The sequence below is a fragment of the Acomys minous genome (assembly GCF_964271855.1).
Source record: "Acomys minous genome assembly, chromosome: 6".
Classification (NCBI taxonomy): Eukaryota; Metazoa; Chordata; class Mammalia; order Rodentia; family Muridae; genus Acomys; species Acomys minous.
In genome coordinates, this window is record NC_140487.1 from 110,857,275 (window position 1) to 110,871,000 (window position 13,726).

Genomic DNA, 13,726 nt, shown 5'->3' on the forward strand with positions numbered 1-13,726 from the left:
TTTGAATGACTTTTGCCAAGTTTTGTTCTTCTGCCTGTGGATCTAATTTTCCCAGCACTGTTTCCTGCCTTTCTTTCAATGTGTGGTTTTGGCACCTTTGCCAAATATTAGGTAGCAGTAGTTATATGAGTTGATTTCTATTCTCTTCCGTTGATCTACATTTCTGAGTTTGTGCCAGTACCATGATGTTTTGTTTTTTATGGGTTTTTTTTTCTTTGTTTTATTTTATTGAGACAGGGTTTCTCTGTGTATTCCTGGCTGTCCTGGACTCACTTTGTAGACCAGGCTGGCCTCGACCTCACAGAGATCCGCTTGCCTCTGCCTCCCGAGTGCTGGGATTAAAGGCGTGTGCCACCATGCTTCCTCCTCTATTTGTATCAGGGGGTTTCTGGCTTCCTGTGTTGGACGTGAGGACCCTTTCCTGGCTCTCCTTTGCTCATGCAGCCTTTGTATGAAGTGTATCTCCAGTCTCCTATCTTCCCCACCTCCCCACCCCCCACCCCAGTGTTTAGGGCTCCTTTTGAGTGTCTTCTGCAAGGCTGGCTCGGCGGTTTCGAGCTGTCGAAGTTGGTGCTTGTTTTGAGATGTCCTCACTGTCCCTCAGTTTTAAGAGAACGTTGCTGATGTAGCAATCTCGGCTGGTAGGTATTTCCTTTCCGGGCCTGAAATGATGCCGTGTTTCCTGGCTGGGAGGGGGAAGGGAGGGGGCTCTCTGGAGAGGCCTAAGGTTGTTCTGATGTTTCTGTGTGTGCCTCTCTTACAGCTTTTACTACTTTTGGAATCCCAACTATTAGGCGTCATAGTAGGTCCTCTGACCACGTGCATTTGGGCTCTACATACCTTTGGGTTTGGATGTCCATTTCTTTCTTTAGATTTGGAGATTCTCTGCTACAACTCCACTGAATGCTCGCTCTAATGTGTGCGCTTGTATGTGTGTGTGCGCATGCGCACATGCTCATCCATACAAGCATGCAGGGAGGCAAGAGGTAGATGTTTAGGGTCTTCCTCTACCCTCGCCACCTACTCATCCATTTCATTCATTGAGACAATTAGTCTCTTCTAACCTGGAGCTTCCTCTTTCTGCTAGACTAGCCAGCCCGTGAGGCCCTGGGATCCACCTGTCACCACCCCACTCCACCCTCCAGGCTGGTGTGACACATGCATTTCCATGACGGTGACTTTAAAGACGTTAAGAACCACTTTATAAGCTTATGTCTGATATTTTGCCAGAGTGGTGGAAAGTTGGCATAAAAAATGTATTTGAATCGCTGGGAGTTCGAGGCCAGCTTGGTCTACAAAGTGAGTCCAGGACAACCAAGGCTACACAGAGAGACCCTGTCTTGAAAAACCAAAAAATAAAAAATAATTATATATATATTTGAGACAATTGGAATTCTTATGCTTTTATGAACATGGTATGTGTATCCACACCCAGCAGATTTCTGTTCAGTGTTTCAATCCTCTGTATTTTCCTCTACAAGGGAACCATATATGCTGTCATTTAATCTTCTATAGGATTGGTTTAAATTTCTTAAAAGTCTTTCAAAACAAGATCAAAATTTTCCCACTTATTTCCCCTCCATCACCCAGGTTTTCTTCTGAGGAAAGCAACGTTAGCTTGGTATCTCATTTGCTTAGTATATGGCATTTAACTGACTTGTAAAAATGTTTAAATTTTACATAACTGGCTGTTTTCTCTGCATATGTGTCTGTGCATCACATACATGCCTGGTGCCCAAGGAGGGTGACAGATCCCATAGGACTGAAGTCACAACTAGTTATGAACCAATTATGGGTCTTGCAGGTGCTGAGCCACCTCTCCAGCTATTTAATGTTGCACATAGAAATTCAACTTGGATTACACACAGACACATGTGCAAAAACTATCTTTTCTCACTTCCGTCCACTCCTGCCTTCTGGTCTCACTGTGCTTCTGCGACACCTCCACAGCAGCTGTGAAAAGCCGAGGGATGCTGCTGCGACAACCCTGGGTGGCTCCAAGGCTCCCGCGCCATGCTCTTGCCTCACACTTTCTAGATGTCACTGTGGAGGGTTTTATCAGTTTTTGTAAAAAAGTTTATTATGTATAAAGTGTTCTGCCTGTATGTACATCTGCAGGTCAGAAGAGGGCATCAAATCACATTATGGATGGGTGTGAGCCACCATGTGGTTGCTGGGAATTGAACTCAGGACCTCTGGAAGAGCAGTCAGTGCTCTAAACTCAGCCATCTCTCCAGCCCCTTTATCAGGTTAAAAAAAAAAAAAAGTCACTGGTTCTGCGGCTGGAGAACCAGCTCGGCAGTTAAAACTGTCTACACTTGTCAAGGACCACACCAGGCAGCCTGTCACTCCAGCTCCAGAGAACCTAATGCTCTCTTCTGCCCTCTGCAGACACCCCACACACGTGTGCGTGCACATACATAAAAATAAATATTTTTTTACATGAGCCCTACTTTGCTACGGGTATTGGTTTTTACTAAGTTAATCCTCCGCACTGGTTATGGGTTGATAAGCATTTCCGTTCCCTTCCTAGTGACTGTGCTGTATTCACATCTGAAAAGTAGTCTCAGAACAGTTTTATACCAAAGTTATGTCCAGGAAGGAGAAACACGAGTTCTTTGATAGTGAAAATATATTTATTTTTCTTAATACAATAGCTGCCAGCAATATACTGGTGTTGATGTTCCCGAGAGAAGAAAACGCAAGCACTCTGTCACGAGCTTTCATTCCTACCCAAGGAATTCTATAAAGAAACACTGCAAGCCTGCTCAGCACTATGGCTTCGGAGCTCCATTTTTATGGCTTGAGACTTAAACTTTGCATGATGGAGTCATTTTAGTCGCCCCCACTTTGATAATTGTCACAAACTTTTTACGAAGGCCGCTGTGAATTTCACTAACAAATGCTCTCTCTCTCTCTCTGAACCAAATGCTGATTACTGCCAGCCCGAGACACTGGGGAGTCCATTACAACTCCCATGAGGTGTGGCCCAAAATCTTCATGAAAAAAAAAAATAATCTCTACTTCCACTCATTTCTTCTTTGTAGATATATCCTAAGTGGGTTTTTAAATATGCAGAAATAAATGCTATCTACATGCAGCTCTGAGGGGGTTACGGAAGCATAGCTCAGAAGTAGAAACGCCTAAAGTCTAGAGCTGATCCCGCCTAGTGTACAAGCCAGTCAGAACCTCTTTGTGGTAGAGGCCAACTGCAGAGCCTGGAGCTATGACAGCTCGTGTTGTCTCCCTTGCGTGTACTGAGTCTGTATCTACATCAACAAAGAGTAATGGTACTTAGAACAGTGAGGCTCCCCAACCCCCACCCCGCTCAACAGTTTCTCAGTATCCACTGGAAAATAGGGAGTCTCCGCTCAGAATCTCTCTCCTGAGATGACGGGTTTATAAGGAAAGGAGGGTAACAAAAGCAGAGGGATGCGTCACTAGGGTGGGCATAGGCCAGTCCGCACGCTGTGTCCACACGGAAACACTCACATTCCACAGCTCCAGCCCGGAAGCCACGACCTCCGCACAGAGGCCAGGTGAGTGCCTGCTGCAGGGCCTTCCTGTTTACGGCCTCTGTCCATTTGCCGATCTCAATTTTGTTTGACCGTCTCGATATAAAACTAAAACGCCTCTCTCTATAGAGAAAAACAATGCTACCTTCATCAAAACCAAGACAGACTGTCGCTTCCTTGGACATCCAGAGACACCAAGAGCAACCACGAGGCAATTTAGGAAGCCACCGAGAACAACTACCCAAGTGTAGGCATTTCTGGCAGTTTCTGCACATCTTTTTCACCGTCCCAAACATCCTCTGCTATGAGGATCGGAGCTCTTCTTCCAGATGCCCTCACTTAGCGCACTGACAGAAAGAACAGCCACCCTTCTCTGGAATCTTCTAGACTCAACTCCACCCAAGGCCAACTTGTCACTATGTAGAGTTCGGACACTCCATCCTCCAGACAGGGCAGGGTCACTTCTCAGAGAGAACCAGACACATCAGCACCCAGTGTTTGCACAGTGGTGGGTGCTCACGTGTGAGGAACAATCCAAGGCATCTCCCTGAGCCACAAGGACAGGATGAAAAGTTGCCCCCGTGCTGAGGAAATTTCTGGTAAGTTCTTAAAAGGGAGCTACTTCTGAGTCAGAATGCTTCCATTTATTCCCAGCACACCAAGGGGAAAACATGGCTGCCTTAAAGCAGAGCCTGTGAGAAATAGTACTTCTTGAACAAACTATGTAAAAAAGACAACCACATAGCAAAGTCACAAGCAGGCGCTGGAGCACTACCTAGAAAGCCCATGTCGTTTGGGAGGGGATCTCTACTTTTACCAAGCTCTTTCCTTTCTTGGACTACATATAAGTTTCAGCTTACACAGAGGGAGGCGGGCTTGGTGCGGCTCAGGGACAGAGCCTTGTCAGGCCTGCACAAAGTCCTGGGTTCCATCCCAAGTACCACACATACACACACACACACACACACACACACACACACACACACACACACACACACACACACACGGGGAGGGGGGGAAGGGGGCAGAGGAGAAGACATCTGTTACAATGAAGGCAGCAATACTGTTGTAAATGTCTGACTGGCCCTGGGTGAAGCCCGCACAGCAGATAACATAGTAGACAGAGAACCCACCCATCTCCTCTTGTCATTTTGAGAGTGCCTTCCCAGTCTTTCAGTTTCTACAAAGCATTGGATGTTACAATTTATACAAACGACACACATTTTAGGCAAAACTAATTGTCTACGGAGAAACCAGCAGTCTCTACAGAAGGCAGCCTTCTCAGACTGCAGCGTCCCTCAGCACACCCCAGGACAGACTACACTGAAACAGCGTGTCTGACACAGAAGCTATCCTTCCATATTCCTTACTCGATAGTACAACCCCCAGTACATAAATATTACTTGTACCATGCATATACCCCAGCGTGGGGTCCGCTGGTGTCACACTGCACCTCAAGTTCTGCCATCTACAGTGAACGGGTGATGGTCGGGGCTCCAGAGTGACAGCAAACTGCCTCTCGGGTGACGGCGCTTGTAGCAGAGTGCCTCCAACTTGGAGGATAGCAGATGGCAGGGCAGGTGGGCGGGGCGGAGGATTCTAGAATAATACTGCTTTTAGGAGTATGTCCTGGAAATAACTACTATACGTTGTCTACCCTTAACCCTAGTCTTGAATAACTGCAAAGTGTTCATGCAAAATACACTTCTACTTTAGAGGAGGCGGAGCAGTCTGTTAGGAAAGCGGATTCTTGGGGGAATCTGAAGGCATCTCTGTCAGAAGTGTGGTTTACTTGGTGAGTCTCTTGGCGACATCGCTGTATGCGATTTCCACCTCCTTGTCGCTGGGACACGTGTTGGTGAACTCATCCCTACTGTAGGCGTTTGTCAGGTATCTCCAGATGCCTGTCATGCCTTTAGGAATATCAAAGTTGCGGTATTTTTTGGCCACCACCTGAAAGGCAAGAGATCAAGGGTTACATCAAAAAGCCAAGGCTGGAGAGATGGCTCAGAGGTTAAGAGCACTGCCTGCTCTTCTAACGGTCCTGAGTTCAATTCCCAGCAACCACATGGTGGCTCACAACCATCTATAATGAAATCTGGTGCCCTGGCACACATGCAGGCAGAACACTGTAAACATAATAAATAAATAAATCTTTTTTTTAAAAGCCAGGAGGTGGGTGGTGGAACACGCCTTTAATCTCAGCACTCGGGAGTCAGAGGCAGTCTGAGTTCGAGGCAGCCTGGTCTATAATGTGAGTCCAGGACAGCCAAGGTTACACAGAGAAGCCGTGTCTCAAAAAAAAAAAAGAAGAAAGGAAGGAAGAAGGAAGAGGAGGAAGAGGAGGAAAAAGAGGAAGAGGAAGAAGAAGGAAGGAAGGAAGGGAGAAGGAGAAGGAGGAAGAAACAAAATTACATGCCTCGTGGAGGTGGCTCATGCCTTTAATCCCAGCACTTGGGAGGCAGAGGCAGGTGGTTCTCTGTGAGTTTGAGGCCAGCCTGGTCTACAGAGAGCCCTGAGAAACCCTGTCTGGGGTGGGGTGGGAAGAGCGACACCAATCTAACCCTGAGCCAGGCCCGGCTCACATGTAGCCTAGGGCTGTACAGGACTCCATGCACTTGGAAACTCAACAGTGGCTGGGAAACCTGCCTGGGACTTGGGAGGTGGCTGAGTACAATCGCTGGATAAATTTTGTCTGTTCTTGTTTTTTGAGACAGAGTTTCTCTGTGGTCCTGGCTGTCAATTTGTAGACCAGGCTGCCCTCTAACTCACAGAGATCCACCTGCCTCTGCCTTCCCAAGTGCTGGGCCCCACTGCACCTGGGTATATCTTGGAGAAATTTCTTGCTCAAGTCTCAATTTTTTTTGTTTTGTTTAAGTCTCAACTTTTTTTTCCTCCCTGCAACAGGGCTTCCTGCAGCTGAATCCAGCCTTGAGAAGGAATCCTGACTCTCCTGGCTGTGTGCTAGGATTACATCTGAATTTTAAAGACACTTTCTATTTAATTAGCCCCAGGATGCGTCCCTGACAGCACTGCCTGACTGGGGTGGAGAATGGCTTGGGTTCTGCACACTCACCTTGACGATGTGGAGCTTGGGCAGCAGGTTGCAGTCGGCTAATGTCATCTCATCGCCATCCAGAAATCGGCGGGTGGAAAACTTGATGTCCTCCATGCTGTTCTCGTCAATTTCATCCGGGAGGGGAGAATTCAGGTACTCATCCAGTTTCTGCAGCGTCTTCAAGAGGCCCCTCTCCAGCGCTGAAAGCCATGAGAACACCGTCAGGGAGGAAGGCCAGCCCTGAGCAGGGGCTGTGTCTCAGTAACCGTCTGGGTTTGCTCTTACCCTCGGCTCCCAAGAACAAGACTGAACAGGGCATATAAACTGGCCCTTGTAAGCTAGGATATATTGAGTGCTTGGTTGGAAGTTGGAGGGTGAACTGTCTGGGAGGGTTACACAAAATGTGGTCTTTTGGGAGGAGGTGTGTCCCTGGGGAATGTGTCGTTCCCAGTGTCTGTCTGTCTGTCGGCCAGCCTTTCTGCCTTGTGCTGCGGATCAGAAGCTCTAAGCCACTGCTCCAGCACCACGCCCGCTTGCCTGCCACCCAGCTCTGCTGTGATGACCGGACCCACCCTCTGAAACTGTAAGCCCCAATAAACTCTCTTGTTTGTACTTCGGCTTGGTCTTGGCGCCCTAGTACAGCAATAGGAACATAACTGAGACATAGACCTTTCATTTTCTTTTCTTCTCTTACGCTAATGCTCCCAGGAAAACACTTGGGAGGAAGGGGTGACAGTGAGTGCCCATTTTTAGCTCCCAATCTCGAGGAAACGGAAGTCTTCCACTATTTCCCAAGTATGGTGTTTGCTACAGTTTTCTGCAGAATGTCCTACAGAAAATGCAGCAAACAGCAAACTGTGTGCAGCAGAGTCTTGCTCTGGAGTCCTGGTTGATCTCAAACCTGATAGTCACCCTACCTCAGTCATGTGAGTAATGGAATTACATACAGGAGCCACCAGGCCAGGAGGGGGTAGGGGAGGGGGGTGGGGGAGGGGGGAGGAGGAAGAGAATGAGTTTCTTAAAAATGTATGGAGAAGATGTATGGGGAAAAAAAGAAAGAAAAAAAAAAGAGGCTCAAAATGTGGAATACTTTCAAAGTCAGGTATGGAAGGGCTGGGTGCAGCACCGTGACAGTCTTCTCCCGGAACTCTTGAGCCCTGGTTAATCAGAGTGAGGCACGTGAGGGGGGAACTTTGTACTTGTGTCTGGGGGGAGGGAAGGAAATGGGAATGAAGGAGGCCCGAGTTGCTATAAAACAGAAAACCCCTTTTAAAACATGAAAAGAGAATGGACCTAAGTTTCTACTTAGGTAAGTACTAAGTTGTAATGTGTTATCTTAACTGACCGTGACAAGCTCATAGGTCTGGATTCATCAAGATCACCCTCACTATCTGCATGATGAAAACAGGGTGTTTGGTTGTTGGTTTTGGTGTTTTAGTTTTAGGTTTTTTGTTTGTTTGGTTGGTTTGGTTTGCTTTGGCGTTTAGAAAACAAATAAGCAGCAGAGGGTGCTAGAGCTCAAAAATAAATTTGGGAAATTATGACAACCCAGCAGGACCTGGAGACATGGCAGGAATAAGCAGTTAAAAACAAAAGATTAAAACCACACAGCAACAGATACTATCTTCTGCTAATATTATACAGCTTGATGGCAAAGCATAAACAGCTAAAACAAAGTTCATGAATTAATGAGTCCAGGGTTAGAAATAGGTAGTAAGGAGTCAGGGGTATGAGGAAAATCATTTTATGGTTGTATTTCAGAGGGGGGAAAAAGTTTAATCTTCTTTGGGGGGTGGGAAGAGGGGGTGCTGAGACAAAGTTTCTCTTGTGTAGCCCTGGCTATCCTGAAATTTGCTTTGTAGACCAGGCTGGCCTCCAACTCAGATCCACCTGCCTCTGTCTCCCGAGTGCCACTGCCTGGTCAAGAGAATCTTAAGACTGAATAAAAACCAAGGTAAATAGAAAACCCAGAGGAAAGTTAGTAATAATTTATGTTAATCAGTGTTTTTTTTAATGTTTTTTAACCTTTTGTTTTTATTTTATGTATATGGGTGTCTGTACACCATGTGTGTACTGGGCATCCTAAGACTGGAGTGACAAGACAGTTGTGAGCAGCCATGTGGGTGCTGGGAATTGAACCCAGGACCTCTAGAAGAACAATCAGTGCTCTTAACTTCTGAGCCATCTCTCCAGCCTCCTATATTAATCATTATTAATAATAATTCATGCATCATCATAAGATATATGACACAAACAAGTACTAGAAGGTTCCAAAACAGTGCTAGCCAATGAATAGAAAGAAGTTCTAAAGCTGATTCCCCAAAGGTGTGAGTCATGAGGATAAGAAAACTCCAAGATCAACCACTGGGAGGCAGCAGCGAGTCACCAGAGAGCGATGGGTCTGGACAGTCCGAGGACTGCTTCTCTCTGAGCATTAAGACGCTATCACACGCGCACACACCCCAAAATCTCAGAAACAAAGTGCAGTGCAGTATACACAGCTTAAAATTAATTATGAAAATAAAAAAAAATGCTGTGCAGTGGTGGCACATGCCTTTAATGCCAGTACTTGAGAGGCAGAGGCAGGCCAGCCTAGTTCCAGGATGGTCAAGGCTACACAGAGAAACCCTGTCTCAAACAACAACAACAACAACACCACCAAACAAAAAGAAGAAGAAGAAGAAAGAAGAAGAAAGAAGAAGAAAGAAGAAGAAGAAGAAGAAGAAGAAGAAGAAGAAGAAGAAGAAGAAGAAAGAAAGAAAGAAAGAAAGAAAAGAAAAAAGAAAAATTTAGCCGGGCGATGGTAGCGCACGCCTTTAATCCCAGCACTCAGGAGGCAGAAGCAGGCAGATCGCTGTGAGTTCGAGGACAGCCTGGTCTACAAAGCGAGTCCAGGACAGCCAAGGCTACACAGAGAAACCCTGTCTCAAAAAACCAAAAAAATAAAAAAATAAATAAAAAAAGAAAAAGAAAAAAGAAAAAAGAAAAATTTAAAAATAACATTTTTGGCCTATGGAAATACAGCAAAAATTTTAAATGCAGACAAAGGCAAGTCAGAAGCATGTGGAAATAGACACTTTGAGGCTAGTGGAAATACTAACTGGTACAGACTTGGCAAAATTAAAATGCATAGAGTAGCTGGACATGGCGGCACAAGCCTGTAATCTGCATCCAGGAGAGCTGAAGGCCAACAGTAAGATGCCGTCTCAAAGAAGGAAAGTGCAAATCTGTCCACACCTATTTGTGATTTAGCTCAAGGACATTCACTGGTACCATGGTCATAGCCAAAACCTCTTGGGGACATCTACAAGGTCCAACACTGGGAGGTGGCACATAAAAACTCTGTTATATTGAATTTATTTTCCAATTGTAAGTCAGGGAGGATCAGAGCCATGTCTTCTGGACTGGACTGGACAGGACCCCTGACTCATGAACTCACAGCAGCTGTGGCAGCCTGCACAGTACTACACCAGTCAACACCCCAACACGGGAATGGGGGAGACTTGTGAACTCCCACCCTAGCTGAGGAACTACTGCCAGCTGGTGACTTGGGGGGAGGGAGAGTCACTTGTCTTTAAAGGTGTGGCTCCTGGTAGGTCATCCATGTTCCAGCAATGGTCCCACCCCCAGGAATATATGAGCAGCACAAACTGTAAACAGTGGGTCATCATGAGTAGGATTAGTGGAGGAAGGGAGTGGACAGGCTCAAAACACACTGTGTGCATGCATGGTAGCCTCAAAGAATAAAAAATACCATATTTTTTTTAAAGTGTCCTGTCCAACTTTAGCTTTTCCAATAAGCATAACTTGCTCTATTATATAACTTGAATGGCAGATTCAAAGCAGCGTGTTAAATGTGACATAAACATTCTTGTTAATATATATATTATATCTGATATATATCATATATATCTGAACTAGGGTGTAGCTTGGTGGTCAAGTCCTTGGCTAGTGTGTGAGAAGCTCTGGGTTCTATCTCCAGCCCAGAAAATTTAATTTTGAGATAAAGTCTCACCCATCTCTCTGGCTGGCCTGGCCTTGCCATTGCCCCATTGGTGCTGGGATTAAAGGCATGTGCCACCACCCCTAGCTCATCTCTCTCTGAATGCTGAGGTTATATAAAGCTACTCCCAGCCAACTTGTACCTATCACCAAAAGGTCCATCTGTCTGTCTGTCTGTCTATGTATCTATCTGTCGTTTCCCTTCATTTAATTCATTAAATGCTATTGGTTTACACTGTACCCTTGCCCACTCTCACTAGGCTAATGTATAGCAGCTAGGCATCTAAGCGCTTAGAATTAGATCCTAAGGTTCTTTGTTCAAATATATTTGATTTTAAAAATATTTAGTAGGCTGGTAAAGCAAAGACTTGTCATGAAAAAGCGACGGCCCGGCTCTGTGTAAAGTGTTGGGAGGTGGATGCCCCACTGCCTAGACTTACTAAATAAAAGCCTGCAATTGCTCTCAACAGACAAAGAGCTGCAACAAGCCCACAAGGGGACAAGCATTCAGCTCAAATTTGATTTAAAAGTGTTTCCTAAAGTCTCAGGGCAGTGGCAGGTCCTTGTGGGAAAAAGTAGCTTGGCAACTGGAATTCTTCTCTTCCAATAGGTACTGAGTACAAAGCCTACATGCTGTGTATTTGCTGGTCCCTTTTCTTACTGGCTGCAGCATCCTAAAGACAGCAGGCGTAGGTGGCCACTTAAGGCAACAACAACTTGACAGATAAAAAATAGAATACTAAGTTATACTTAAGTGAGTCACTTTCTCTTCCCCCAGCCTCCATCCTGCAAGGCAGAGGAAAGGTCATTTTATTCTCCTCTTCTCCCCGCCATGTAGGAAAAGACATTCAAACAATTCTCCAGCCCTCAAAACTGCACACTGAAATAAACACATTATGACTGAGAGCGCAGAGAGCTGGCGAGCTAGCGGACCTGGGTATAAAAGCCAGCTTTGTGAACACGGGGCTGGACAAGCAGGCAGGAAAAACGCTCTAGGAAGAAGGGATTCCAACTGAACCATTTGCTTAGGGTATAAATTGCTTAGATGGAAACTTTAGTCAGAAAAAAGATTGCTCCTAAACCAAGGCAGGCACAGAGCACATTATAAAAATAGATGTAAGCCTGGCCTGGGCACTAAAACTGTCTCTTCCCCCTTCACTGGCGGGAGAGAAAAAAAAATCCCAAACTAAGAGCAGAGATATGGGAATCGCACGCTGAATATGAAATGCTGCAGTATTGACCAGACTTTAGGAAGGAGCCAGAGCTGGAAACTAAAACAGGGAAACCGGCCCGTGTTTCACGGTTAGGTATTTGCTGCTTTCAACACCGTCTGCAGGTGTGCTGGGCTACAGGCCGCCGGAGCCTGCTGCACCTAGGGCAGACTCAGAACATTTTTAGGGTGCAGAGTTTTGTGTTTCCTCCTATTACTGTTCTAACTTTTAGGGACTGGGTTTTATGGATGGTTTTGGTTTTCCGCTGTTGCCTTGACAGAGTTTCGTGTAGTCCAGGCTGGCCTCATACTCAGCATCGTTTAATTAAAACAAATTGTATCTGTACCACTAAACTATCCTCACCATAATAATGACCTGAAATGAAAACTCTCATTTTATGATGTAAAGAGATCAGGAGGCTGGTGAGTCCAGAGGCCACTATGAGCACGGCAGTTAGTGCACATATACACAGCAAAAGCACGGGGGGCTAATCATAGGCTGCCAGTACCCCATAATAAACAAGAGATTCAGTAACTAATCAAAGCTAAATCTATTTAGTTCATCACCACAAAGGTCTGTCCACCGCCCTGGATGTGCCTTCCCTCAGTTCTCCACACAGTGCCCTTCGAGATAACTCCTCAGGAGTCTGTGGGCTCAATGTCTCCCTACACACACCTCCAGGTGCCAGGCCCAGAGCTTGTGCTGGAAAAGCAGGGGCTTAGCCACCTACTCCGGGTCTCCGCCCTCTCCTGGGCAACACACTTCCCTTACACCAACTGTCTTCACAGCAGCTCAGACTGTTGCTTGGCTTTCCGTTGCCTTTCGCTGTTGTGACAATCCTGCTTAAGTTGCCTCTTACCTTCATTAGCCTCTGGTCTTGAGTTCTTGATGTAAGCAGAGAATTTGGCAAAGATGTCCATTCCAGCCGTGTTTGACTCTGGGTGCTTTGGTGAAAGCTTTAAGTACCTGAGCAAAAAAAAAGACCACACTGGATTAGCCATCCTTCCAGGGGAAATGACTCGCATTCTATCAACCAGCAAGCCACTGTGCTGGCGACAGCCGTCTCTGATCAGTTTCTGATCTAAGAAATGCTATGGTGTTTTAAAAATGTTCCCCCTCCCCCTTAGGAAACAAAGTTCTGCATGGTGCTTTTGTTTACATGTTAATATTCTTGGCCATCAGAGGCATCCGCTCCCCACCTCCATTTAATGCTGAAAATGCTATGGGAAAGGTGGCACGTTAAGGGGGAAACAGAGGTCCTACAATGAGACTCCTCCTTAAGCAGGCTGCCCACAGCAGCTTTCCACGGTGGTTCCACCTTCATATCCGGCATGCAGCCACTAGTGCCAAGAGGATATCAGAATACAGCTTTAAAAGAACTGCAAAGAAATACAGCAAGACTTCCTCGGCTACACTAGTCACACTCAAATTCTGAGCAGACGGGGACAGAGCTCTCCCAGCTGGGCACTTAGTATGCTAAGCACTGACCAGGCGCTGCGCAGCAGCATGGGGGGAAGCAGACGGCAGAAGAGACCAGGCTGGTCGAGCATCTTGATCACCCACAGCCGGCTGAGGACAAAAACAGTAGGAGGCGGACCCGCTCACTTCCAGGCTGCCCCCACCCCCCTGTGCTAAATATGCTGTAGTGTATTTAGGACACAGTGCTATGCAACAGAGAACTGGGTTGCCAGACACTATACAGACCCCTCGCCTGTGTCGGGACAAGGTTTCAACTTAAGACAGACAGGGACACACCATCTTTAAGCACGTGTTTACATTTCAGCCACATGGGCTCGAGAGGCGGCTGAGTCATTAAGAGCACTGACTGCTCTTTCTTAGGACCCGGGTTCATATCCCAGCACCCACATGGCAGCTCACAACTGTCTGTGACTCTGGTTCCTGTAATGTTCACCCTCACACACACATATATATGTAGGCAA

General features: G+C 46.3%; 1 protein-coding gene across 1 annotated transcript in view; it reads right to left on the bottom strand.

Annotated features, from left to right (window-relative positions):
- Positions 1–2,614: 2,614 nt before the first annotated feature.
- Positions 2,615–13,726, bottom strand: part of CLIC4 (chloride intracellular channel 4) — a 50,871-nt gene continuing 39,759 nt past the window's right edge. Inside the window, exons 4-6 of the mRNA XM_084788360.1 lie at positions 12,646–12,752; positions 6,592–6,773; positions 2,615–5,468 (exon numbers count right to left, since the gene is read on the bottom strand). Of these exons, the coding sequence (XP_084644486.1) occupies positions 5,304–5,468; positions 6,592–6,773; positions 12,646–12,752 (454 nt within the window). The 3' untranslated portion in view covers positions 2,615–5,303. The remainder of the gene's footprint in view (positions 5,469–6,591; positions 6,774–12,645; positions 12,753–13,726) is intronic.